The sequence below is a fragment of the Diaporthe citri genome (assembly GCF_014595645.1).
Source record: "Diaporthe citri strain NFHF-8-4 chromosome Unknown scaffold_3, whole genome shotgun sequence".
Lineage (NCBI taxonomy): Eukaryota > Fungi > Ascomycota > Sordariomycetes > Diaporthales > Diaporthaceae > Diaporthe > Diaporthe citri.
In genome coordinates, this window is record NW_025064848.1 from 5,119,025 (window position 1) to 5,146,990 (window position 27,966).

A 27,966-nucleotide genomic window follows, 5' to 3' on the forward strand; every position below is an offset into this window, starting at 1 on the left:
CGCTCACACTGTGGACGAGGGGTTCCTCCAAATATCGCCTCTTTGCTGTGAACGATTTGCTCCGACTGGTTTACGATTCAGAGATAGGTGCGGACGAGAGAGCGAGGTGGTCGTTGTGACTGAGGAGCAGCCCAGAGTTGGGTTTCACGAGCCGAAAGAACCCATCGACGCACGAGCATGGGCTCTACAAGAACAGCTTCTTTCGCCACGGCTACTTTCACACACATCACATGGGCCTCGGTGGTCGTGTCGATGCCTGCTCCAGCATATCAACGGACACCCAGACCAGACAACGTGACCTCAATATGCTGATAGCTATACAAGTTTTGGTGGTGAGAAAATTGTACCTTGCATTCCGGGATTGAGGATGCTGGCTTGGGAACACATTATCGGGTTTTACTCACCTCGGCAAGCCACGCTACACTCCGACAAGCTCGTGGCTCTCTCAGCGGTCGCACGAACCTATAGCGAGAACAATCAGGAACGTGGTCCTTACTTGGCAGGAATCTGGGAGAAATCACTGCCTTGCAGTCTCCTGTGGGCGGTTTGGACTAAAGATAAATCTCCCAGACCCGTCGAGTACAGAGCGCCGTCGTGTTCATGGGCTTCAGTCGACGGGGCAGTGAGATACAAACCGGGACCCTTGAAGGTTGACGAAGATTTCAGGCTCATAAGTGCGCAAACCAGGACAGTCGACAGCAACGAATTCGGAGCGGTCACGGCCGGGACGCTCGTCGTGGAAGCCAGAGTTTGGGATGGTCGCGTGTCGAGTGAAAGCAAGAGCTTCCCCTCAAATTTGGCTTTCATCATCCTTGGTGGGCTCAAGATGCATGTGACGTTTGAAGCGGACACAATGGAGTTTCGGACATCGATTCTCAATAAAGTAACCAAGGTCACCTTGCTGCTTATGGCTCGCTGCTCTCAGTGCAGATCTGGGCTTGTTCTGACCAAGAACAACGACGGTAATAGTTTCAGCCGCGTGTCTTATTTTGAATTTTACGAGGGCATAATAGTAATGAGAGAATCACGACTGGAACGTGAGCAATTCTTTGAGGCATCCGAAATCAAGCGGGTTACCATCGTCTAGGGGCTTCACCGCACCCGTTCGGAGGATGGCTGCAGAGGTATGTACGACGGGGGCAGAATAGAACCACAAACCCAAGTACCTAGCCAATGGCTCATGAAGGAACCTGAAGCTGACTCCGAAATCTGGCCAAATCTACAAAGATGATACAGCTCATGAGATCTCAACAAAGGAAGAAGAAGAACTTGTTCTGGAACAGCTGACAATGCCCATGACAAAATGATCAAATACGGTTCTGCTTCCGACCTCTTGATGTGGTGCCTGGGGATTGGGTGACTTAGTCACAGCAATATGTGAACTAGAAAAATCTCAAATGTATCATTTGTAACTTGACAACCCTTACCGGTATAATGGCATGTATCCTGCTATTTGATAAATTGATTTGTCACAACGGTATGTCTCGCACACCCGATATTATATTGTGCTATGTTATAAAGCATCATGGCGAGTAAGGTTGGGAGGACCATTTTGTAGAGAATATCCGGCTTTAGATGCTTCTAATCAAACCACATTTAAACCTACGCCAGGTTTTCAAAACTGTCGGAAGTACTATTTCATCCAAAACAGTGATTCCGGACTTCTCCTGCCTACTACAGAGCCGAAGTACAGTGTTAGAGTAGGGACGACACTGGCTCGTGTCAAAACACTATACTAACGGTACGATAACTTGCACTTGCATGTGCAGAGAGTGGGAAGTCAATCAGTAATTACCTGCTAATTTTATCTCTCTTGGCTCTTTCTAACTTGTCTCACTGGTAGCTCTGCGATCCTTCTACCTGCAATACCGACGATGCTCCTTTAATCGACTGACTCCAATTTGTCAGTATATGCAATACCTGTCTCAGCTGCCTTGACTGCGAACGCGTCTGGGAGAGGTGTCCTGCAGACCCTAAAAGGAAACGAGTATGTATACTGAGATGCACACTTTGTTATGCTATCTATTCTATGCGAGGATTCATTAAGTTCCGTATCCAATCCATTTATTGATAAGGTCTGTCTAGGGTTTAAAGTCCTCTGATCAGGGGCTGCTAGCTTAAAGCCTCCCTGCCACTTCATGGATATAGCAGGCGCCAAAGAGATTGTTGTCGAGAGAACTCTTCTATAGATGGAAGAGAACGGACATGGGCCTGGGGCACATGACAGTTGAAACAGGCGAATGGTTGATTCCCCTTGAAAGATGACGGCATGAGTCGGTGAATGTAAAAGGGAGGGGGAAGCTGCAAGAATGGAGCTGTATGCACTGTGGTCGCATTTATTGGCATGTGGCCAATGACCTGTTCATCCGGCCCACAACCAGACTTCCTGTTGTCTCCGCCGATTCCAGTCGCAAGCAAATGAGGGCCAAACACCGTTTTATCCGCCCACCAACACGCATGCTGATAATGAGCGGAATAGGAAGCTGTGGAACATCCGGGTATCTAAATATCAAGTCCCGCCGAAAGTTCGACACCTTGCTTGGCGAGATTCGGTTGCTCCCACATATCGCGTGCCCAAAACTATGCCCATGCTTCTGAGAGAGAGAGCAGGCCCCCAAGTAGCGCAATATCGAGGTCAACATAGGACTGAGCGACACAACTCGAGAACTGACCAAGACCTACCTCCGCCGCAATTTTGGGATAATCTTTCTCATATACCCTTCGTCAAAAGAGCGCTCCGCGAGCTTGACCGGCGCAATAATACAACTCAATCACGGGAACAAAGCTTGGAAGCCTCTCATCAATCTGCCGGTGATTCTCAGCAGCTTGAAGTTGACATCAAATCCCGGGATATCAAGCGCTTCTCGCGCACCGGTGGTCCTGACTTGAGTGATTTGAGAGGGGTATGTTATTTTATCTACCACTTTGCCATCTTGATGCCCTGACAATAACTCTCCCGTGACCATCCCATCTGTCTCATTTCCAAGTCCATATTCCCATCCCCCTGACCTTGCCAAAGTATGCACACAACACTACACAACCACCACCGCCGAGTGAACCCCGGGGCCGACGTCGACGCCGTTCGAACATGCCCGGACGTGGCCCGACCCGTGGCGGCCGCCCATCTGTGTCCGTCCTTGGGAAGCGTGGGCGCAACGCCGCCGTCGAATCCGTAGACTCGGAGTACGAACCAAGGGCAAGCGGGCGCGTGCGCGGACGCGGTGGCCGCCAGCGCAGGGGCAGAGGCCGGGCGAAGGGGGCCGGCACCGCGCATAGGTCCGTGGCTGCGGTACGGGACAACTCGACGACGACGACGACGACGACGACAAGCACCAGGAGCGGACCTTACCACCGTGGTTTCTCGCAACATCTCCTCGACCACAACATATTCCCCGTAGAATATGAGTCTCTCGATGGGAAGGAGCCGGAGCCTCCAGATAATATGGGCGAAATCGAATTCGAACTAGGCACCATACGTGCCCTCGAGCCGGCCGATGATTTCCGGCGCCTTCGGACCCGATATAGGCAGGTTTCGAACGAAGACGATGCTCTCAAGCTGCTAGATTTCCTTCAGGGCGACAATGTGGCTCTACTGCGTTCCCACGTCATCCGGCAGAAGCAGAAGATGAGCAACCTGGCGCCGCTGACGGACGGGAACATCGTGCCTGGGAACCCGGACCGCGCCTACGGGGCACCTGCCACAGAGCTTGACAAGTCCATCCGCCTGGAACTGGATGATTTAGTCGTCCCAACGTGCGACAAGGACTTCATCTGCCCGAACTTTGTGGTCCATGTCAAGAGCGACAGGGGCGATGAGACAATTGCGAGGACCCAGGCTGCTTACGATGGTGCGCTCGCAGCCCGGGGGATGCAGGCTTTATGGGACTTTAGTGATAGGCCTGGTATCGCTTCCGGCATCCAGACCTCTGGAGGTGATACAGGCGGCAGTACTCGTGGAGGGCGCTCGGATAGTCTGACAGATTCCGACCCGAGTCACCAGGGCAGCGCTCGAGTTGCCCGAGTTGCTCGCACTATTACATGCACCTGGACCAATGGGGTATTGAGGATGTATGCTACTTATTGTGAGGTATATCCAGACTCCAGAGAGGAAGCCACCTCGGGCAACCTGGAGGCCGAGCTCCCAAAATATGTCCCCAGTCATATTGGATCGTGGATCATGACCGCTAAAGAAAATCAATTCCGAGAAGGCCTCGCGGCATACCGGAACGGCCTGGACTGGGCCAAGAGACAGCGCGACATCGTGATAAGCCGCGCCAATTCGAGAGTTCGCGCCGAGAAGGCGCATCGGCGCAGGGGCGAGGAGCAAGATCCAAGGGAGGAGCACCATGCTGACGGGGAGGAGCAGTCTGAAGGGGAAGACAACTACGAACAGCAGAATAATCTGGAAGAGGAAGACAGGTCTGAAGAGGATGATGGAGGTCCGAGTTCAATATTTGCAAGACGAGGATCACAAGCAAGAGGGCAAGACGAGGAGGACCAAGACTGTGACCCCGCGGACGAGATCATATACCAGAGCTTCGACAGCCAGAGAACGGTGACAACACGGAGCATGAGCCGGAAGCAAGTCGATGGCAAACGCTCATGAATGACCTCTGGATGGCCTCAGACCGGCCCATTAATGTCTCTGGCAGTGCAGGGATTTGGGCTGCGCCCGAGACAGCATGTAAAGCGCCACAACGCTTGTCAACCTGGGCCCGACCCTCAGCGTGAACTTGGCCTCGGTCTCAATAACCTGGACAAGCCCGTAAGACCCTTCCGATTTTGATTTGACAGACCTTTCACGAACTTATCCGTCCGAAAATCAAGCGATTCGTTGTTGTGACACTAATCGAACTCTAGAATATCGAAGAAGTCGACGCCCAGCTTTTAACACATTATCTCAAATTCTATGCCTCCAATTTCCAAAGCCTTCCATTTTGGTTGGACTTCCAGTTCACTAGACACACGTTGTGGGGGTTGAATATAGAGGTCGTGGTTTGGAAGCAGTGATGGCTCTCTAGCCACCAGAAATGGGTTTGGGGCAAGCACAAACGGTGCGAGTAGATATGCCTTCTCTATAAGCCAGGAAGTCACCAATTCACATGTCACTAGTCTCATGAAGTACAGTTGACACCAAGCTCTATTGACATCGAAACAAAGACCTAGTCTAGCATGATCTAATGCTTCGCCACGACACCCGACGCATCAGCCTGGGCCGTGATCTTCTTCTTGTAGTCCTGGACGGTGCCGTCAAACTTCTCAACAGTGCCGCCGTCACACACCCACAGGCTGGTGCAGACGGTCTGCAGCATGGTAACGTCGTGCGAGACCATGAGCACGCCGCCCTGGAAGTTGCGCAGCGCGTCGGAGAGGGCGTCCATGGCCTCGATGTCGAGGTGGTTGGACGGCTCGTCGAGCACGAGGATGTGCGGGTTCGTGAGGGCGAGGCACGCGAACGCCACACGGGACTTTTGACCCCCCGAGAGCACCTCCATCTTCTGCAGGCCCGTCGTGCCCGTGATGCCGAAGGCGCCCAGCTGCCGGCGGTACTCCTCGTCGGTGCGGCCGGGGTACTCGCGGGCCATGAAGGAGACGGCCGACAGGGTCAGGTCGAGGGCGTCGACGTGGTGCTGCGCGAAGAAGCCCACGCGCAGGCGGGGGTTCTGCTGGATGATGCCCGTCGAGGGCGACAGCTTGCCGATGAGCAGCTTGAGCACCGTCGTCTTTCCGGCGCCGTTGGGCCCCACGATGCCGATCCGCGAGTCGAGCTGCACGTCCAGGTCGACGTTGCGCAGCAGGACCTTGTCGGGCGAGTAGCCAAAGGTGACCTCGGACATCTGGATGATGGGCGGCGACATCTTCTCCACGTCCGGGAACTTGAAGTGCACGCTGTACTCGGCCTCGGGCGCCTCGAGCACGGGCATCTTCTCGAGCTTCTTGATGCGCGACTGCGCCTCGGACGACTTGGCCGCGTTGTAGCGGAACTTGTCGATGAAGGCCTGCAGGTGCGCCCGCTCCGCCATCTGCTTCTCGTACTCGCGCTTGGCCGTCTTCTTGCGCTCCTCCTTGGTCGCGTAGAAGGAGGCGAAGTTGGCGCCCCGGTAGTAGTCGAGGCGCTCCGAGTGCTGGTGGATGATGTCGGTGGCGACCTCGTCGAGGAACGCCCTGTCGTGAGACACGACCAGGACGGTGCTGGGGTAGCCCTGCAGGTAATTGGAGAGGAAGGTGATGGAGGGGACGTCCAACATGTTTGACGGTTCGTCGAGCAGGAGGAGGTCCGGCTCGCAGAAGAGTGCTCTCGCCAGGGCGAGACGCATCCGCCAACCTCCGGAGAAGGTCTTGGTGGCAAACTGCTGGCGCTCGGGCGAGAAACCGAGACCGGCGAGGATACTTGCCGCCCTGGACTCGGCCTTGTCCGATTCCATCTCGGCGAGCTTGGCCTGGACGTCGGTGAGCTTCTGGTCCTGGGCCTCACGCTCGCGGTCCAGCCTGGCCGCGTCGGCTGAGGTGTCGGCCAACGAGGCCCTCTGGCTCTCGATCTCGCCGAGCTTCTCGGTGATCTGTGCCTCATCCTTCAGGAGAACCTTCCGCCAGACATCGGCATCAAGCACTGCCTGTAATGCCGGGGTGTCGTCTCCACTGATCTGTGCAATGGTCAGCATAAGGCTCTCAGTGGAACAGGGAACCAGGAACAGCTGTACATACCTCTTGCTCGACGTGCAGAATCGAGATGTGAGTAGGGATGGGCACTTCTCGACGAGACAGAGCCCGCAGCAACGTAGATTTACCGATACCGTTGTTACCAACCAGACCATAGCGCCGGCCATATGCCAGCGTGAGGGTGGTCTCGGTGAGGATCCTCAGGCCACCGATGGCGACATCGATGTTGTCCAGCTTGATGTCCTTGGACTTGCCACCGGCGCCAGGAGCCTGCAGAGGGTTGACGGCCATGTAGAACTCCTCGTAGGACTGGGTGGACTCTGGCTGGTTGAGCAGCCGCGAGGCCTCATACTCGACGGTCTTGAAGGTCTTCTTCTGCTGCTTGGCGGCGATCTTGCGCTCGGCCTTCTCGAGCTTCTTGCGGTCGACCTTGGACTCGACCTTCCTGACGTTGGCGGCCTCGAGGTCGACGGCGCCCGTGGCGACGGCGAGGGTGGAGGACATGTTGTTCTGGGCGCCGACCTGGATGGACTGGTCGAGCCTCCGGACGGTGGGGCCCTGGCGCTGCAGCGAGCCGTTGGCCTCGTCGTACTTGGAGACCCATTTCTCGACGAGCTGGCGGATCTTGTCCTGCTTGGCGGCATCCGGGTCGCCGGCGGCGGAGAGCAGCAGCTCGATGACGACGGAGGCGGCCTCGGCCAGCGGGGACGGGCCGGCCTGGTCCTCGCCCCCGGCCCACGAGGTGGATGCATGGGTCAGGTAGCCGGCCGAGTACTCGGACACGACCGGGTCGATGTTTGGCAGGACAGTCCTGATCTCGGACTCCATGGTGGCAGTGGTGGAGGTGGTAGCGGTGGTTGTAGCGACCAGTGAAGTGCCGAGAGGCGGACAAATCGAGGTGGCTAGGGTCTACTACTCAACGCGAAACCGCCACGGACAAGGGCGGATAGGCCGGTGTCACTGTTACCGTGCGGTGCAGGCGTGTGTACACACGATACGTACACCACCAGTAGCTCAGCACAGACTGACGGATGATGTTGAGCTGCAGGAGGCTGAGGCCCGGTCACGCTGGCGAGGGGTGGGTAGCGAGGTCAAAAGTGGGCTTGATGCGACCAAAGGGGACAAGGCCTGTTCCTCGATCACACTGGCCTGCCTCAGAGAAACGGTTTTCGGTCCGCTATTTCTTGTCTCTGATCATCCCGAGCAAATCCACGGAGCGGCAGAGCGGTCCAACAGCGCTCAGAGGTCAAGGATGTGTGATCCAGGCGAGACCTCGTATCGCAAGTGCCGCACCTCTCGAAGCAAGGAGCAATCTGGTTTCCAAGAACTTGGTCGGTGGTCTGTGGTGTCCCTGTGGTGTCCCTGTGGTGTCCCTGTGGTGTCCGAGACAGGTCTGGTGGAATGGTGTGCTGGACGGCGTTGGGCCAGGTGGGATCGCGCACATGTATCAAAACGTGTCCTGCTCTGTGGTGCTGTGCTGTGCTGTGCTGTGCCTGTGCTCGAGCCTTCCCGGTCGCAGTCGCAGTTGCAGTGGTGGCTGGTGAGGAGAATGAGGTCTGAGGCTTGAAGCTCGAACAAGAGCTTTTGCCCCACCTCCAATCCAGAGCTTTCCTTCCCTTGCCTGTGCATGCACCTGCAGTGGCTCGGCTGCCGGTGCCGACAGCCCACCGCGCACATACACACACCACACATTCTTACGGGCACACAGACACACACTGCGATCGGTCGGAGCAAGATCTCTGATCTCTCCGCCCCGAGGGATGGTTGGGCGTCAAGGGGGTCAGAACAAGACATGGCCCAAGCCTACAGTCCCAGCATCGCCATCTGCGCCATGCATGCTGCACGTACGCACATAGAATACTACCAGCTATCTAGGTACGGTCGTTACCATGCAGTAAACATATCCCACACATGTACGGCACAGGCTCTGTTTCTTTTTTGCAGGGAGGGCTGAGAGGGAGAAATACGAACCAGGCCAGCCGCGCGGAACAAAGAAGTGTTACATTAACATCATTAATTACGGTACTCGCAAACCCCGACAATCAAGATTCGTTCTAGAAAACACCACCGAAGCCCTGCTGGTCCTCGACATGGCATCCTCCGTGTCCCGTCGCATGGCGCACGCCACACATCGCAACGCTGGGGGGCAATATCTTCTCCCGGAGCCCTTCCCGTCCCATCCCACCTCGTTCCGCCTCGCCTCAGACCCATGCAAAATGACAATAGTCATAGTAGCAAGAGGTTGATAATGATCCAATTTCCACGTGCAGGTGAGCGGCATTGAATTGACGAGCGACTATTCGGCACACTATCGAGCGCCCAACTTGGTTCCTGGCGCCATGCTGCCAGGGGTGGGGATCATATCTGGGAGCCAAAAAATCCTCCGAGGGGGAGGGAGAAAAGAAGAAGAAAATAAACGGGCCCCCCAGTTCCATGGAAGGAAGTGACGCAACAGCCCTGCGAGACTATGGGAGACCCAGGCACAGCCAGGAAACCAGGAAAAACCAACAGACCAGAACCAGACAAACCACGCACCACACGAACCGGTGCAAGGGCCACCCCGCGGATCGCGTGTCCTCTAGGGCGGATTTTTATCAACTAGCAGGATTTCACCCCCAAGCAGCCGCGTCGATCAGGGACATCGCGTCTTGAGGCCGGCCAATAGCCGCCCGTCAACATTTTGACTCCCTCCCAGCACTTACGAATAACAACGGAAACAACAAAATGAACAGACCAGTCGGCCGGACTGGATTGGCAGCTCAGTAGTTAGCCCGGTCTACTGCACGCAATCCTGAACCAAGGCGTCGAGCCAACAACCTTCCGCTCGCATATACGGTCGAGCCAATCTGCTTGCTTCAGTCCATCTGTCTTATTAGCCGACATGACGCAAGGGATTGGAGATCTTCCAGATATGGCTTGAGCGGGAACCTGGATCTTGAACCTGGATCTTGAACCTGGATCTTGTTCCTTGGACTGCAGCCCACAAAAAGCCAAAAACGTTGGTGGTTCTTTTAAACCGTGGTTGACAGCAAGAAAAACGCGCGTGTGCTATTTTCATCCTCGCTTGTCCATCGTGCCGGGATTTCGGCGTGTGGGTCAGCCTCGCTGTCCCCCATTGATCCATCCAATTCACGTGAAGGATCACAAACCCCCATGGGACCAAGGTTCCATGCACCTGCGACCTGCAACCTGCGCCTGAGGCTGCTGTGCTGCTCGTCTCTCTTGTGTGCCCGTACCATACTGCGCTGTACCGTCAGGCTGCATGTATTTTGCAGCAGCATTGCAGCGCAGCTGTGGGGACCCAGCAGCACAGCTGTTGGCGCAACGCAGAGGACAGACTCTCTTTTTTCTTTCTTTCGAGATGAGAAGTGGTATCCCGATCTGGCTCGGTGTGATGGGAGCTGCAGGATCTCCTCCTCCCCAGCACACACACACACACACACACACCCTCTCTCTTTTCGCCCCTCGCCTGAGGGCAGCGGCAGCAGGCTCGGGTGATGGGGCAAAGGAGGAGGAGGAGGGGAAAGGGCCTAGACCTAGACCTCATCTCGCCGGCCCGCGCGCAGACTTTGTGATGCTTACCAACCGGCTGACTGGCCAGGTCTGCCCGCAACATGGGCGGGCTGATATTTACACGCCGCCCGGCCATTGATGATGCTGATCGTCAAGTCAAAGTGAAAAAGCACCACCACTGTCTCGTCTCAGCTCGGTCGGAGCCTGGCGTGATACTCTCACTCGCTCGGCCAGGGAGCCCTCGGATGGGGGCATGGTCCTCCTTCCCCTCCTCGACGCCCGCCCGTCCAGCCTCCTCCCGCCACCCGGTTGTGGTAACCCGATCGCGAACCTAGCTCACGTCATCCGCCGACCGGTTGGCCTCCTCTCCGCGCTGCCTTCCTTTTTCTCTCTCCGCACCTTGATTGAAACGGGAACACCCCGGCCTCGCGTGCCTCTTGTGTCCTCCCCCGGCCCAGGACATGCGCAGCCAATCCCGTTGCCCAATTGCTGACCTCCCCGCGGCCAGCCAGACCACCCCTCCTATCACCAGCCTCACAGCTGCGTCTGCCCAGGACTGACGGCATCTGTCGGCTGTGGTCGACGGGATTGTGGCTCGATCGGGGAGGAGAATGGACAGACGGTTGCCTCCTTGATTTTCCTTTTTGACTCTGTTAGCCAGACAGCTGTTTCCCCTACGTGCGCATCTAGTTGCCGGGGCCGCAGCTCGTTGACATCTCGTGACATTACCCTCTTTGGTCCCCGCGATGTAACGACGGGAGGCCCTGAGGGGGAGAGAGGGACCATGAAGCTCCGGCCCTTGATGAGACCGGGGAGATCTGATGGATAGGCACCGGCTTTGTGTGACACGAGCAGCATGGGCCTCTTCATGCTGTTTCTTCCTGGCAGTGGCAAACAACAACAACAATAACAACATGTAACCAACGTCTGTCGGTGAGGCATGCCGGGAGTTTTCTGAGACTCCCCCCAGGTGTGGCTGGTGTAAGTGTCCGCACGCCGAGCGGAATGCGAGCGCCCGCGCGCGCCCTTTCTCCTCTTTCCGTCCGATGTTGGTCCATGCCTGCTACGTCTTGGGATCCTGCTACGCGCGTCGTCGACGGCGTCCCACGTCCTGGTCGGCACGATGCTCCGACTTAGCCCGTGGAAGCTCCGCTGGGGGGGGGGGGGTAGGGCGGATCGGTCCTGTCCCCGGCTAGCCCGTTTGTGCCTCAGGCGGGCCCAGCAGTGAGAGCTCAGCAATATAGTACGCTTGATCTGCTATCGGTTGTGGGGCTGCGACCCTATGTGATTGTTCCTGCGATGGCTGATCTCCCACGCGGAAGTGGCACGATGCCATCACAGATGGAGACTAAATTACCGGGAGGATCCTCCGACTAGTGTTGCGAGAGGCGGGGGCTTCTGCTGCGGGAGGATGGCGGGTCGTCGGTTTTTTGCCCACCAGATATATTGACCCCGATGCGTCTCCACGGAGAGAAAGGCAGGTGGTCTCCATGTTCTAAGTTTGGCATCTGAATGCCCAGCTGCCTAGAAGTGGGGGGAAGGAAGGAGGGCTATACCAGTATCGCACCAGGGGACTATCACCCCACAGCATCAGACCTTGATATGTCAGATCACCATGAGGCTCAAAGGAACCAGTCTGTTTGGTCCCAGCGAGCGGTCCCTGCGTCCAAACTTTCGGGACTACCAAAGTTACCCTGACCAATCACCGGGATGCTGGCTGCGATGGGAAGAGGGAGAGGGGGCAGGGTGGCCGGAATGGGCCATTTCCTGTTGTTGACATTCATGGCAATATCCCGCCACACGCGCTCATTAGCCAGTGAACGAGCTGGGTCCTGTGGAAAAGGGCTGAAACTGAAACTGACCGCCCTTTCGAGCAGGGCATGTAGGAAGGCTGTTTGTCGCATTCATGAAGCTTCTTTCGTGTCCCTCCCGCTCGCTTATGGGCTGCGACCTGGTTGTTGGGTGGACAATCCCCCAGGCCGCGGCCAGGCCAGCCCGGCGAGCTCACAAACTCAATTCGCGCACAGACTACCACCGTTCCCAGGGCCTGCAACAGCTTCCGTTGGGGGTTTGGTTTGCTCGTTGTGATCTCTCCGTGCGTGTGGCAACATCCAGGCAATTGAACGTTTGTTGGTCCCTTGCCGCCCCGCTGCGGGATCCGGGACTGAGGCATTGTCCGGGCTTTGGCCACTGGTTCATACCGTTGGCGTGGAGGGTGAGCCTTGCTCGCAGAGGGATCCCAGACTTTCATGTCGCCGTTTCGCGACGCGATGATCTCTTCCGTCTTGCATTCCTGCCCTCGTCAACAACGGCACAACGGCACAACGTCAAGAACCCCGAGGAGATCAAACAACAACAGCAAGGCCCACGAGTCTTGGCCCTGGGGATATAGGCAAGCATAAATGGGCGTTGTCATGGTGATGTCTTCCATGGGAGTGGGTCGTCACGACCGCAGCCGCCGAGCTGCATGCAGGCTGCAGCATGTCATTCCAACTGAGTAAGGGGACTGGGAAGCTTCTCCAACAGTATACCTCCATGCACTGCCCGATTTGCTTCGGGAAGGGTCATGGCGGTGGCTGTTGTCCGACTGTGGGCTCCAGTGTACTCAACAAATATCTCAAGAAGAGATCAGATACCTGGCCAGGTAGCGGTAGCTTGGGGGCAAAACACGTGAGGAGATGGGGTGTAAGGCGACGCCAGTCTCACCAGCCACAGTACTTCCACCCCCTGGTGAAGTTCTGGAAATTACCCTGGGAGCGGGAGCTTCAGCTCGTCAGATTCAGGAAGCTATCCCAGACATCCCCGCTTTGCGACCCCGGCCTCATGTCAAAGCGTCCGGTGGGGGGATCCAGATCCACAGCGGCAGCAACCTCATTCAACCTCAGACCAAGACAACATCGATCGGCAACGAGAAGTACGGAGACAGACCCACGATAGACGAGAACATCGGAGACATGACTATCCTGTCAGTCAGACGCAGGGGAGGCATCACGTCGCGCAAATAATCCCCTCGCAGACTGGGGTGCTAAGTCAAGCCGGCAGATATTGCAGAGGGCAGCCCGTCTATTTCTTGAGAACACGGATCTCGGTGGGCCGCCGAATTGTCAGCCGGAGCGTGCGCTGGGCACCTTCCTCCCCTCGCCTCGTTTAGCCCTGCCCTCCTCCATCCCGGGAATCGTTCTGCGCGCGCGCTTGGAGAGGGAAAGAAGGAAGGAACAATTTCAAAGTTGGTCCATCGAAGCGGGCCTCCTGCATTCGGGTAATTATTCGCACGACAGTCTGTGTCAGTGTATTGTGTACCTGCACGTCACATGCGAGCCAATGCTAACAGCGGGCCCTGCCTGCAGCTGCACAAGCATGACATGTACATGTCTGTATGTAGGCTCTGCCGATCTGGGTCTGTGAGTGAGTGGCTGGCAGGGCCAGGCTGGGCTGTCGGCCTAGCTAGTTCCAGGTGAGATCGATCGTGGAAAAGGGTAAGAGTTGAGGCGAAACCTTGCAGCGGTAATGGGTGTTGTTTTCACACGGATTTGTGTGCGGTGCTGCTCGCGCTCAGGCTTGCGTGAGGCAAAAGCAATTCTGACTGTTGACTTGACTTTCATGGCCGGCCGGCCCGAAGACGTCACGGTCGTAGTGTGGCGGCATTGGCCCGCATGTTAGCGGGCACATTCAGCATTGAATACTCCTCTGGTCAACTGCTGGCATCTGCTGCAAGCCTCCCGGTTGCCTTTCCCTACTCAAGTCGCCGCTGTCGTAGCCCTCCTCTCCCGTAGCGCTCTTGTGATGATTTTCTGCTGAGTACGTGGGTAGGTACTGCGTGTGGCCGCCGGGAAGGGAAAGCGGAGGCAAGGGAAGCTCATTGTTGTGCAACCTTGACACACGGGCGAAACCCACCATAGGCGGCCCATCTCTGGACCTGGCTTTCCCGGTTTGCCAGTCTGTTGTGCTTCTCGAAGTCTTGCCATCTGCTGTTTCGTGGCGTCCATTGTTTGTCGTTTTTTTGGTCGTGCCTCGTTGCAGCGGCGGCGGCGGGGCGCGCGCACACATATCGGGACCGATATGTGCACCCACGAGTGCCGGGATTGTGATGACCACCCACCCACCCTGGACCGGGCTGAGCTGAACTGGGCTAGTGTTCAGACGGAGACCTCGGGGAAGAAGGCGCATGCAGTAGGCGTCCCTCGGGGGAGCACGGGCTTTTGGACGCCGGGAGTTGCATCGTGGGGAGCCTCTTGTTGTTGCTTTCGAATGTATCATGCTGAATTATAAAGTGGAGTCTGGCGAGAGCCGTCGGGGGTCCGCGGTACGTGTGTGCGCGAGCGCACGGAAGCTGTCAACAACAATGTCATAACAGCCTGGCACATGTGCTGGCCGTTGTTTGATAATTGCCATGTGCATGCGTGGCAGAATGGGCAGATAGGGTCACAGCTGGCCTGGTATGGCGACCTTTTTTTGTTGTTTATTATGTCGCCGCATGTTGCGCGGGCCCTATTTGGTTACGTGATTAATGTGTTTGTGGCGACGGGCTCGGGTGTGTCTCTGAGGAGGATGGTGAGTGGCTATACAGTTCTGGTCCGTCCCGTCTTTGTCTTGTCATCCCATGTCATGCCATCACTGTATCTTGGTAATACTGGCTGCTGTGAAAGTATGTTTATGCCAGATGGATAGGTGACGAGCACGACTTCTTTCTTTTTTGAGAGGCGAGCTTGTAACCCTGGCTGTATTTCTTCTTCTTGATGGTGTGATGTGACGTCCTGCTGCATTAGGTATGTATCAGGGACTGAGAGACTTGTCTTGGATGTCGTTTGCTTACCCTGCCATTAACAGGTGTGCAGAGGAGCCGGCGTGGAGCCTCTGGCTCGGGTTGTTTTTACTGTTTATCGAGCCGATAAACGGGTCCAGCTTCCGGTCGAGTACGACCCTGAGCTCTTACATGTTGCTTTATAAGGTAAGCATCATCTGCACTTGGGGATATGCCCGAGATGACAGGAGGGAAGTGGCTCCTGCTGATAAAAGTCTCAGCTGCTTGAATATCACAGACAGAGGAACGGGCGGGCCGCCCGTGCGAAGACAGGCCCTGCCAGGCTACGTGTGACCTTGCAAGTCGCAACAACGGCGGCGACGTTGGACAGGCCGAAAGAGCAAACGTGTGCGCTAACAAGACACGGAGGCCCGAAGAAGTGCGGACCGAGGCATGCTTGCCGCCAGGACGACTCCTCTTGAGACGGCAGGGACGACAGCTGGGTGATGCAAGATCAACTCAGGGGCCCCTCTCTTGGGACATACGCAGGTCTGGCCAGCCCTAAGCTGCACCAGGGTCGCAAGTGTCAAGGTGGTGGAAACCTTGTCTGGGCCAATCGAGAGCGGACGTTTGAGGTGCCGCTGGTCTGTCAAAAACCTTCTCCGCGCCCGCGAGGATGGATGGATGGATGGATGAATGACTGACTGGAGGGCTGGAGGTGGGCTTCCTTTTGCCAGCGCATGATGCGTCGGGCGATTAACAGATTAGGTGGACGAACTGGTCGAGCTGCCGGGACGGACCTTGCTGGAGGGTTTTGTAGTGGGCAGGCTGGCGCTGTGTTTCCGAGCCGAGAGCCAGGGCGTCCCCGGGGGCTGGCTAGAGGCGGCGCACAGGAGATTGATGAGCAGCATGCGTGCAGATTGTCGAATGCAGGGCGTTGATCAGTATTCGGTGTTTCTGCAAATTGATAGGTCTCAGCCAGCGCGGCGCTATTGTTGTTTCGATGCAAGTCAGATCGGTCGGTCTCCTTTTCCTGATTGCTGGATTCTTGCTTCTCGACTCTCGGACTCGCAGCACCTGACGACTCGGCGGGTGAGCGAGGCCCACACGATGACGCGAGAGTGAGCGACCGATTACTTGATACTGCCGGCCAGCAGCTGCAGGAGTTCGCAGTGTGGGTTAGTGGCTTCAGAGGCACGGTGTAGACCAGGGGCTGAAGCAGGTTGGGAGAGCCAGGCCGGCTACCGGAATGTCTCTGCTGGAGTGATCAGTGGCTTGTGTGCTTGGCTTGCTTTTCAGTCGTGGGTCCTGATACCGAGAGTGGTGGCTGTTGGCATCTGGGCCCGGGCTCTGTCTCGTCACTCGTGGATGCCCTGGCCGCAGACGCAGGTTGAGATTATCCCATAAGAGACGCCAGCTATAGTTGCTTAGCCTCGGAAATACCGGCCAACTGGCGCGAGGGGTGTTGCCTGGGATCAGTTGCCCAGAGCCACCAGCCATAGTGTAGGCAAGCGATGGTGATGGCTGAGGTGGTTGGATAAACTATGCGAGGCAAAGGGCTGGTTGCTCCTTCGTGGATGTTTTATGTTGAGGCTGAGACGAGAGAGTCGACGTAGCCGTACCGAGCTGGACTGGTTGTACCGTTCCGTACCGTTCCGCACCGTACCGTACCTGAGAGCAGTTCCGTGCAGGTCTGTTTCTGCCGTGTCGTGTCGTCTGCTGTCCTCAGGCTTTCAGGCTGTAACCAAAGCAGGAGCGGCAGAAAAGGCGGGCAGTTACGGAGTACTCAGGTACCTGGGCGAAACAGAAAGGCAGGCAAGGCACCAAGGAAGGTATGGCAAATGCAAATCCGGGGGGATCTGGAAGAGCAGGCAGTCCCCTGCCCTTCTGGGGATGGTGCTGTCTCCAGGGTTGTTGACTTGCTCCGACAATTGTATACTGCGGGTCCTGGACGTGCTCTGCTCTTGCTGGTCCTTGCTGGTCCTGCAAGTTGGCCAGGGCCACAGCTCCTGGCCCAGTGCATGTACCGCGGTACGTGTTTTTGGGCCTTCTGGGGCGACTCGCTGGTTGACATCAAAGTCTCGCGCCGCAGAGGGGGTACTTCTTCGCTGGCTCTTGCCTCCTCGCGCCGCCAGGTCACTGCCTCCAGCCGGCGACATGGCCCTTATCCCGGCTACTCCTTGCTATTGCGTGTAATAGTACATTCGTTCCACTCCCGCCTCCTTCAAGATGCAGACACACACAGAAGACACACAGACCAGACGTGACTGTGCGGGCCACAGCAAGCAAAAGGGAGGCGAGAGGGGGAGAGGAGAGAGAAGAGGAGTGCAGTACAGCAGACACAATCAGTGAGGAAGAAGAAGGCAGCTCCAACCTCCCAGGAAGACTCCAGGGAGACCTGGGAAAAGCATTGGCAAGCATCGCATCTGCATGTGGCCCCGGTTCCCTGTCACAATAATAATTACTGCTGCTGCTTTATACATGTGGTGTTGCTGATGCTGCTTGCTTGCTGCTCCTGGCCCTCGAATCCATTGGCGCCCGTGGCCAACGTACCTGGGCGCTTTCTAAGACGGGCTAGCCTGTATGACGGGCTGCAGCTGAGAGGATCCATTGCTGGCCGCCGCTGCCCACTGTCCCCATTGATTGACCAAGGAACGCGGGAAAAAATAATACACACGACCGAGGACCACTCATCCAGCAAATCCAGCTGTCCAGTCCTGTCAAGCCGACTGCCTCTTCTTCTGACCAGCCAGCCTGACCTCGACCTCGAACGGGACTCGACTGGCTGGACTCGGCTCAAACATAACTCGTCGAATTGACTCGACTCGACAAGGCCAACGACTCCCCGGGTAGCTTGCCCCCACCGTCGCGAAATCGCCCTCGCCCTCTCCCTCTCTCTATCTCTCAACACGCCCGGACACACCACACACACAATAACAACAACAAACAGGTGGGACCAATCCCGTGTACGTCAATTACAGCACCAGAAACACGACACAGCACCACAACGGCGCACACAGCAAGGAACAAAAAGGAAAAAAAACCCAAAAGTTCGAGGCAGCAGGACCACTCGCATCTGGGCTCTCATCTTACCTATCCCATCCCATCCCGCCAACCTCAATTCACCTCACTCACCTCGCTCGGGTGTTTTCTTTCAGCTAGGAACAAGTAGGATCTGGATCTGGCCCACTCTTGCCGGTGACCTCTCCACTCCCTGCCCGTCCCCTGCGCTTGCCCTGCGCTTGCCCTGCGCTTGCCCTGTCCTGCCTTATACCTTGCCCTGCCCGCGCCGTACTTGGACCACTCCTCTCGCTCGGCCCTGCTGTACATATGTACATAGACCACCGAGTACATAGCCCAGTACTACCTCTGCCCCAGGTGTACATCTCCGCCTGTACGTACCTCTGTACCTCGCTCTACCTCGACCTCTACCTTTCTCATCCCAGGTTGGTGGTTCCTTGCCCTCACTCACCCATCCCTCCCCGCTGCTGCCCGCCTACTCCTCCTTCCTCACGTCGGGTCTGCTTCTGTCTTGTCTCACGACATCACCCTCCTCTCACTTTCACTTTCTCAACCTCACTCACTCTTTTTTCTCTTCTCGTGTGTCTCTTTTGTATTTCTTTCCCAATCCGGGTCCTTCGCAGCTGTCAGGAACGTGTCAGAGCGTGCCCCCTGCCTGCTTCCCCCCTCTCTTGTCACTCCTGGCACGGCGCATTAACTCGCCATCTACACATTACCCACGTCCACAGACCCTCCCAGCCAGTAAGGTGCCTTTCCCACATGGGCGTCCCAATGCCAGCTGCTGTTCCCCATCATCGTACATTACACTGCATTGCTTGCATTGTTTCTCGTCCCGCCATCCTTCTGCTGTGGATCAACTGCAGCCGCTGACACAGCCAATCTTCAGACGGCCTGCCATTTGGGACAACAGCATTAATTGACCGCAGACCAACCTTTCTGCCCCAACTCAGCACCACTTGTCACCACCCCCTCGCCCTTCAAGCTCGTCTTGGACTTGAACTTCGACCTGCAATCCCATCATTGCCTGGGCCTCGCAACGGACTCCCTTCGACCCCAACCAAATAATGCAATGACGATGCGAATCACGACCGAACCGAACCCCCGATCCCCTTCGTCCCCACCCCTTTTTTACGGCTGCGGCTCCTTCAGATAATTCCCAGCGGCCACTATGCAGACAGTCCCAAGTGTAAGTGCCCATTCAAACATCTGAGTGTGTGTGCGTGTGGTGTGTGCGTGTGTATGTCGTGCTCGGCCCTCCGCCCAAAAGGCACAGACGTGGGGATTTTGCTCGGACAACCCGAAGGTCAGATCGAGTGCTGCTCGCCCCAGGTGCAAGCATACAGCCTTTGCGCCCGAAATCTTGTATAAGTGATGCGTTGTGCCATTTCGGCTTTGACTGGCCAAATTTCAAACTATGAATGGTTACTGACCAGTCGGCCTTGGTTGCAACAGCTTGTTGGGACCGGCACCGTTGCTGCCGCTGCCGCTGCCGGCCTCGTCTTCGGCCAGTCTACCGAGTCGCCCACACCCTCGTCCCCCCGACCGTCCTCGCCTCTGAAGAGGAAGTTGTTCTCGGACTTCAGTTTCGACAATCCGCGATCAACACCCACCCCGCCACCCCTCTCACCACCAGGGACCAGCTCCGCTCGCTTCCCCCAACTTGTCGAGGATGACCGGATCGACCAGCAGCAGCATCCTTCACCACTTACATCCAACCCTGTCAACATCAGCCCAACCACTGGCTCGCAGACCACCCCTCCCAAGTCCAGTAGCCGCCGGCTTTCAACGATACGTGCGACCGAGGTGGCAGCTGCTACCGACCAGGGCCGGGAGTCCATCTCGTCGCACGGCTCGTGGATGAGGAGACTGTCCCTGCGACCTCCGTCACAACACGGCAGTTTGCGCTCTATTGCCGAGCCAGACTCGGCATTTTCCTACTCGCAAGGGTCAGGGCCGTCCATGCTGTCTCCCACGGGCTCTGTTGCCCCCCAGTTACCAACCCCCAACAAGCTGGTAAAACGGCCAGGAACAGAGAGCATCTTTGCGAGGCGTGGCTCCCGTATACAAGTCCCGACTCTACGACGACCCGCAACAAGTCATCAACGGTCTGCAACCATTCAGCAAGTCCCTTTCTCCCCAGCGCTGGAAGTTCCGCCCGATGGGGTTTCGTCTGGCCAGCCGTTGCGTCCGAGAGCCTTGACAACCGGTCGACCGAACAATGTCCCATGGAGGTTGCAAGAGGCTCCTGGCTGGACGTCATACTTCCACGCGAGGAGGGTGAGGACTTCGAGGCGGAAAACCGTGGTTACACCCATCACACCCAGCGTTGAGAGCAGCAGCCCAGTTGAGTCTCAACTACCAGGCACACGGATCCACTTGCGGCGTGGCAGCTTGTTACCTGCGCCCTATCTTGTGAACCCTGCGGTGATTACTGGTGACCCCTACATGATGGCACCGGTGGAACGTGAACTGGAGTCGGCTCTGCCCGCGAAATCTGCAACTCTACCACGGCAGAGCCCGCAAAACTCGAAAGAGTCCACTAATGCTCTTGAGAGGACGCCAACCAAAGGAAGTCGACGGTCTCTTTCGGCGCAGTTCGGCGCGTCAGGAGGTTGGATTGCAAGGGCGGGCAGCCTGCGCCGTCCAAAGAGGAAATCGCTCGACCACGTCGGAGGCAGGCGTTACGCATCGGATCCAGTTTCCACTTCACCCAAGGCTTCTCGATCAAATGGTGCAAAGTCCGATATGGAGGCTCTCTTCACGCCGCCATTGTCTGGACACAAGGAGACCCAAAACACGGCCAATTCGGCATCACAGGAGCAGAAGCGCGACGCCATGGCGTCTATACCTCCCCTGTCGCGCCTGTCAAGCTTCCATCTCGACCTGTCCAAGATGGGGCCATCTCCCCCACATTCTGCAGGTCTCCAGGCACCGAGCCCCATCCAGATCAGCCCGACGACTGCGCCACAAGGCGCACCGTTCTCGTCTCATAGCAGAGCGGTCTCAAAGGAAGGAGCATCCACTCTGGCCGGATCTGAGATGTCGGTGCCTGGCTTGGCCTCAGGCGACGACGATGACACAGATTATAAGAGTGACGCAGTTTTTGATTCCTTCAGGACTAACGACTCAAACCGTGTTAGAGTGGTCGAGACACCTCTGGACTCGATGTTTGACGAGTCACCTCTTGGCACACTGGGCAATGTGAAGGCGAAGAGGCTTTCGATACAGGAAATTCTAGGAAACAACTGGGACGGAGATACCAGGATCATGGAGGAGGATGAAGGGTCTTCAACTCCTATCCGTGGAATCCACGGCCCACACATCGCTGATGATACCGACGATGCCGATGATCGAGCGACTGAGATTGCGAAGTTCCAGATCTCAATTGGCAACAACGCCCGGAATTTTGGCAGGCTTTCACTGGATACTACTGATGATGACTACGATTGGGCCAGGGACGACGAAGACGTTCTGAGCAACCCGCTCTCCCCGCCTACGAGCTCCGTCAACTCGCGAAGAGGGGTCAGCCCCCAATTGCGGTCAGCATTGGCTAACATCAGCGGCAATGCCACCCCTGATTCCTACACAACAGGAGTTACTACCGAGCGTCCGAGAAGCAATGTCTTCGATTGGAGCGAACCATTCCATGAGAAGACCGACGACAGCTTCACTCGCCCAAGGACTGTTCACGGCAAGCGTGAGCTGGATTTGCGGGGTGGACGAACGGCAGTTCGGCCGTCGGCCCATGTCCGCAGCCAGAGTGTGCCTGTTGTTGAGCCAGTGGATATCGTCAAGGGCGCGCCAAAATTTGGCACGTGGGGGCTAAGTGCGAAGAATGCCAGCGAAGATTGGGATGACGACTTTGAGTTCGACGAGGGTAGCACCAGCGACTCGGCCCCGAAGAACCATGTGCAACCATTGTCCATGAGTGTGCCCCCTTCAATCCAAACCGCGCAGGCGACTGTGAAGGCACACTCAGGCCACATCCGAGAATTGTCGTTGCTCGTCGACAGCCTGAAGCGCCTCTGTCGGCAAGGTCGGGAGTTGAACCTGCTAAATGGCCAGAGTGCTTTGTTGTGGAAGGAAGCTGAGAACATCATCGCCCTGGCATCACCGGATGAAGATGAAGTAGATGACAACGAAGCGGACCGAGACTCTTCCGATTCCGAGCCCTACCCCCTTGACGATCGGTTCCTGGACGGAGGGTTTGATGCTGCCTCGCTGGACCGGGCCGATGCCCCTGTTGAGGCGCACGAGCCCGACATCCCCAAGAACGCTGTGATACGGGAGAGGCAGGTTGTGCGTCGTCGCTCCGTCTTTTCTCCAGACGATGACATCTTCGGCAATACTTGGTCATTGGAGAAGGAGAGCACTCGGCCACACACTCCCAGAACCCCGGACCGCGTGAGGGAGTTCCACACGCCGGATGGCGCTGTCGTTTCGTCCGTGATCGCAGCCATGGAGCAGCAGCGGAGCTTACCCGGCCGCCGTCAAGAGTCACCTTTGAAGCCGTCCAAGGCAAAACTCTTCTTCGACACGAACAGCCTTCACGAGCTCGTCAGGCGCGCAAGCAGCGTTTTCCACACCTTGTCCGACATTGTCCGCAAGGAAGAGCTCCTCTCGATGAGCCCCCAAGCCACACCCACGAAGCTTGATCGCATCCGGCCCGGCCACGGTGGCAGCCCGGCCTTCACGCGTGTCTTCACGGACCCTGACACGAGCCCGCCACGACATCTGGTTAGGAGCCAGAAGAGCCACTCACCACTGCCCCGCAACTCCCTAGACTCCGGTCTGAACCAGCGCATGCAGATGATGACAGTCAGCTAGACGAGCACACCGCCACCAAATCACGCCGCCGCACTTATATAATGTTTGATAACACGCCGCGCGAGCAACACCCACTCGTCAATCCCCCATCATCGGTAACGGCGACCGCACCAATTGTAAATGTACGAATACTTAAAAGCTAAATCATTTTCGCCTGTGGTTTTTCCTTCGGACCCTGGTTCATTTGCATAGCAGCCCTGGAATCGGAAAAGCCCTGGCCTGGCGGTCTGGTACACAGCAAAAAGAGCCCTTTGTTTTTCATCATAGCAACTGCAGCAGATCTGCTTTCTCAGGAAGTAAAGCACGTGGTAATACCAACGGCGAGAGAAGGACGTTTTCACTTTACACCTGTTTACAAGAAATGTTTTCCCACATCGGTAGCTTCTCACAGAGGCAAGCCGGCATGGCATCAGGGATCTGGAAAGATCTGGACGGCACTGGCCGTCGCTGGATGCAAGAGGTTGATGGCAGGGAGGGACAAATATGGAGAGGGCCAACTCGGCATGGCACTGCTGAGTGAGAAATGGATCGGAATTTGTTTGGGGGAAAGGAATCGGAAAGGAATCGGTCAGGTCAGGTCAGGTCATGCAAGGTGTTTTGGTTTTCCCCGCCAACAATCGGAAGCATCATGGCCGATGTTACTATGCATGGAGCTCTCTCGTGGCTTTTGTATTCCCAAGGTTGACTTGTGTCTTTTTCAAGCCTCTTTTAAGCCTTTTTTTTTTCTCTTTCGTGGCCATTGTTCATAGTCATGCGCCTTCCTCGCTCTTCCGAGCCGATGGATGCAGCCAGCCCCGTTGTGAACGGGGCGTGTATGGAAATAGACAGACTATTGATGGCTGCGCGAGACATTGTTGTTCCTAAACTACGTACTTTACTTTTGTGACTGCATGTGGCTGTTGTGGTTTTGAAGAAGAAAAAACGCAATCGATTGGCCGATGATGGCATACCAATATCGACGGCCTGAATCTTGTTGACTGCAGCATACCTCGTCTAGATAAGTACGTGTCTGCAAAAGTAGGGAGGCATATGGTGTGGCGCAAAGGAGGGGGGCTGAGGCGTCGGCTTCTGTGTCCTCGTCCGCCTATGAGCTGGTCAGACGGTACGGTGCTGCCCGCCAGGCTTGCTCTGAATGAATACCGTTTTGCTTGGCTCAGGGTTTCCCTTCGCCCACAACCTGATTCTCTGGCTAGGAGCGCTTCCGTTCTACGCGGTTTTTTTCTTTTTTGCTTTAGGTAGGATTTCCTGTGGTGCACGGGCTGCCCATGCGCGTCCCTTTACCTCGTAGCTTCACCATCACACATGCCTCCTGCTGCCGCGCGCTTACTCCCTGTGCGACTGGATGGGCCTACATGATTCTTGAGGGGAGCTGTCTCTCTGGTCTGTTTGTCTGTATGCGCTCTGGCATGGCTGCGTCTGCGGCTGCGTCTGCGCCCGCTTTCGCGCCTGTCTCAGTTTCTGACAACAGCATTGAGTGGGCTCCTTGGCGTTGAGTGGGATTTTGGGCGAGTGAGAGGCGCTGCTATGCGGCGATGTATACATTGACGGACAGATACATGCGATGGTGCGCGGCTGTTGAAACGGGACTTTGGGGACATGTACACACAGCAAGAGCGGATTCCATGCTGCTAAGAGGTCTACGTCGGGTATCGACTTGGATGTCTAGAGAAAGGGGATGCGATGCATATGTGCCGCCGTTATGGAATGCTGGTTTCAGATGGGTGCGGGAAAAGAGGGGGATATACGGCAGGTGCGGCAACTGATGTTGGACGGCGGCGGTGATCCGGAAATTTGGTACACTTGGGGGACGCTGAGATTTGCCAGTGTGACCAAATCAGGCCTCACATGATTTGAATCGCGAAGATTGTGAGGCCGGAGACGCAGGCAGTCCAGTTGATGAATAGTCATTAAAGGTGGAATTGGGGAGATCGCCTACCGATCTGTTCATCTCGTCTCATCTCACGGGTACGAACCGAGTCGAGCTGTCAGTCTGTCAGATGGGAGAGCTTCATCCACCTGCTGGCCGGTGCGTTGCTGCCCCAGTACTGTGCCTAGGCTAGGTAGACCGCAGACGTGCTTAGATAGGTCTACACAGTGAGTCTCGGTCACATTGCCAGAGCTGCTGGTGAACTGCTGGTGAACTGCTGGATGGCAACAGGCAGAAAGATATCAGTGCAGGCAGAGAGGTACAAAGTGCAGGCAGCTGCAAAGTACATGGCGCCCACAGTACTAATTGGTCCAACTCCTGGCCTAGTGAGGTTAGTGCACCTGCCAACTGGTAAACAGTGGGGTGTCCAAGGGCAGGAGCGTCCCCAGCTCGCGGCTTCCGTGGCCAATGAGCAACGGCCAATGGGCGGTGAGGTCCAACGGCAGTGGCCCGTGCACGCAATCAAAAATCAACAAACCGTGCCCACTCCTGAGGGGTGCTTGGTGCTTGGTGCTTGGTGCTGGACCCCTTCACCCCTGGCACCTTGCACCTGGCACCTGGCACTGGCAGCAGCAGCTCCGGCACAACAGAGCGAGAGAGGGAAAGCGAAGGGCCTCCACTCCACTCTTTTCTCCCAGACCCAGACTGGCCCTGCCAGACAATCCATCCCAATCCCAACACCACCACCACCGTCGCCGCCGATACCCAAACCTCACCTTCTCAATCTGCTCCGAGCTACCGGCCCTTCGTCTTGGACCTCGCTGCTCTCGTTTGTCTACCGCCCTTCTTCTGTCTCGACCCGACTCGACAATAACGTCGTCCAACCTTCAAAATGCGTGAGATTGTGAGTTGTTCTCGCCCCCAAAAAACCACCACCGAGACGCGTCGTCGGCCCATGCTGCTTTCGCATCCTCTGCCCCTGAGCCCGAGCCTACCCCACCATCGCGACTGCACCCACGGTCGGGCCTCAAAACATCACCAACACGCTGGAGAAACATCCAGATGCCCTCGAAAGACGTGTCAGATTGCTAACGTGAAACTTTTCTCCCCTACAGGTTCACCTTCAGACCGGCCAATGCGTAAGTTGCTCCTGTCAACACCAGCGGACCTTATCATCGCCACCTGTAGCTGACACGTTTCCCAGGGTAACCAAATCGGTGCTGCTTTCTGGTGCGTCCCAGCTCCAGCTCCAAGCCCACCACCACAACGCTCGACGCGCGATAAGTCGCCCTCGAGGCATCATTACTGACCTCGACTCTTAGGCAAACCATCTCTGGCGAGCACGGCCTCGACAGCAATGGCGTGTATGCACCTCCTATTCCTTGCCCACCGATCTTGGCATCTCTTCCGGCTTGGCACTGACAATTGCACAGTTACAACGGCACTTCTGAGCTCCAGCTCGAGCGCATGAACGTCTACTTCAACGAGGTAAGTAAAAAACAGCACAGCATCCATTTGACCATCTGCAACATGGTTTCCTGCCGTCGCTCGGACCTTGCTAACGCGTTATCGCCCAGGCCTCCGGCAACAAGTATGTTCCTCGCGCCGTCCTCGTCGATCTCGAGCCCGGTACCATGGACGCCGTCCGTGCCGGTCCCTTCGGCCAGCTTTTCCGCCCCGACAACTTCGTCTTCGGCCAGTCCGGTGCTGGAAACAACTGGGCCAAGGGTCACTACACTGAGGGTGCTGAGCTGGTCGACCAGGTCCTTGATGTCGTCCGTCGCGAGGCTGAGGGCTGCGACTGCCTCCAGGGCTTTCAGATCACCCACTCCCTGGGTGGTGGTACTGGTGCTGGTATGGGTACGCTGCTCATCTCCAAGATCCGCGAGGAGTTCCCCGACCGCATGATGGCCACCTTCTCCGTCGTGCCCTCCCCCAAGGTCTCCGACACCGTCGTCGAGCCCTACAACGCCACCTTGTCCGTCCACCAGCTGGTCGAGAACTCGGACGAGACCTTCTGCATCGACAACGAGGCCCTGTACGACATCTGCATGCGCACACTCAAGCTGTCCAACCCCTCCTACGGCGATCTGAACTACCTGGTGTCGGCTGTCATGTCCGGCGTCACCGTCTCCCTGCGTTTCCCCGGTCAGCTGAACTCTGACCTGCGCAAGCTGGCCGTCAACATGGTGCCTTTCCCTCGTCTGCACTTCTTCATGGTCGGCTTCGCTCCCCTGACCAGCCGTGGCGCCCACTCCTTCCGTGCCGTCACTGTTCCTGAGCTCACCCAGCAGATGTTCGACCCCAAGAACATGATGGCTGCCTCTGACTTCCGCAACGGTCGCTACCTGACGTGCTCTGCCATCTTGTAAGTTCCCAAATACCCTCTCACCAATCAAGTGATCGCGCGCTGACATTGCCCTCTAGCCGTGGAAAGGTCTCCATGAAGGAGGTCGAGGACCAGATGCGCAACGTCCAGAGCAAGAACTCATCCTACTTCGTCGAGTGGATCCCCAACAACGTTCAGACCGCCCTCTGCTCGATCCCTCCCAAGGGTCTCAAGATGTCCTCTACCTTCGTTGGTAACTCGACTGCCATCCAGGAGCTGTTCAAGCGTGTGGGCGAGCAGTTCACTGCCATGTTCCGGCGCAAGGCTTTCTTGCATTGGTATACTGGTGAGGGTATGGACGAGATGGAGTTCACCGAGGCTGAGTCCAACATGAACGATCTGGTCTCCGAATACCAGCAGTACCAGGACGCCTCCATCGATGAGGAGGAGGAGGAGTACGAGGAGGAGGTGCCCCTTGAGGGCGAGGAGTGAATAGTGGTCTGATGAGATCTTCTGTCTGGATTGGTTCGATGATTTAGGACTTTGTTACCGTCCTTAATCCGTCATCATTGTACCCCTGACACTTCTCACCCATCTCTTGTGTGCGTGTGCGCGCGTGTGCGAATGTGTGGGGCGCTTGAAGCTGGTGTGGACAGCTATTCGATTCATGATTCGGGAGGAGCGGGGGTGTTCTGGTAATTATTGAATGACAGACCCGGCCGATCGTCCGAAGAAGAGAGCAGAGCAAAAAGGGGAAACATTGAATTTAAAAATATACCTCTTTGTAGTTGAACCCTGTCCCCACATCCTGCCTCCCAGTTTCCCCAGCCTCCCATCCAACATGCACCCATGTATCCACTTGGAATGAACTCAAAAGTACAGGATGACTGCTTCACAATATTCCTTGCTTTGCATGTGTGTATACACGTTGTTTTGAATGTTGCCGCCTGGAGACGACTTTCCATGGTGCAGTGTCTAGCCCTTTGAAGGCTTACTCCCTGATTTGAT

General features: G+C 56.6%; 5 protein-coding genes across 5 annotated transcripts; 4 read left to right on the forward strand and 1 right to left on the reverse strand.

The window, feature by feature from the left end:
* Nucleotides 1-3,088: 3,088 nt before the first annotated feature.
* On the forward strand, nt 3,089-4,606 carry INS49_008921 (uncharacterized protein; the record flags this gene model as incomplete). The annotated part of the gene is made up of 1 exon (XM_043169658.1): nt 3,089-4,606. The coding sequence occupies one exon, from the start codon at nt 3,089-3,091 to the stop codon at nt 4,604-4,606; it is 1,518 nt and encodes a 505-aa protein (XP_043027338.1).
* Nucleotides 4,607-5,177: 571 nt separating this feature from the next.
* On the reverse strand, nt 5,178-7,488 carry INS49_008922 (uncharacterized protein; the record flags this gene model as incomplete). Its single annotated transcript, XM_043169659.1, has 2 exons — nt 5,178-6,644; nt 6,706-7,488. 2 exons carry the CDS (start codon nt 7,486-7,488, stop codon nt 5,178-5,180), a joined length of 2,250 nt encoding a protein of 749 aa, XP_043027339.1.
* A 5,363-nt stretch (nt 7,489-12,851) lies between these two features.
* On the forward strand, nt 12,852-13,178 carry INS49_008923 (uncharacterized protein; the record flags this gene model as incomplete). The annotated part of the gene is made up of 1 exon (XM_043169660.1): nt 12,852-13,178. The coding sequence occupies one exon, from the start codon at nt 12,852-12,854 to the stop codon at nt 13,176-13,178; it is 327 nt and encodes a 108-aa protein (XP_043027340.1).
* A 5,925-nt stretch (nt 13,179-19,103) lies between these two features.
* On the forward strand, nt 19,104-22,762 carry INS49_008924 (uncharacterized protein; the record flags this gene model as incomplete). The annotated part of the gene is made up of 3 exons (XM_043169661.1): nt 19,104-19,121; nt 19,388-20,030; nt 20,298-22,762. 3 exons carry the CDS (start codon nt 19,104-19,106, stop codon nt 22,760-22,762), a joined length of 3,126 nt encoding a protein of 1,041 aa, XP_043027341.1.
* A 2,759-nt stretch (nt 22,763-25,521) lies between these two features.
* Nucleotides 25,522-27,450, forward strand: INS49_008925 (beta-tubulin; the record flags this gene model as incomplete). Its single annotated transcript, XM_043169662.1, has 7 exons — nt 25,522-25,533; nt 25,745-25,768; nt 25,834-25,859; nt 25,952-25,993; nt 26,063-26,117; nt 26,207-26,997; nt 27,057-27,450. The coding sequence occupies 7 exons, from the start codon at nt 25,522-25,524 to the stop codon at nt 27,448-27,450; spliced, it is 1,344 nt and encodes a 447-aa protein (XP_043027342.1).
* Nucleotides 27,451-27,966: the final 516 nt, after the last annotated feature.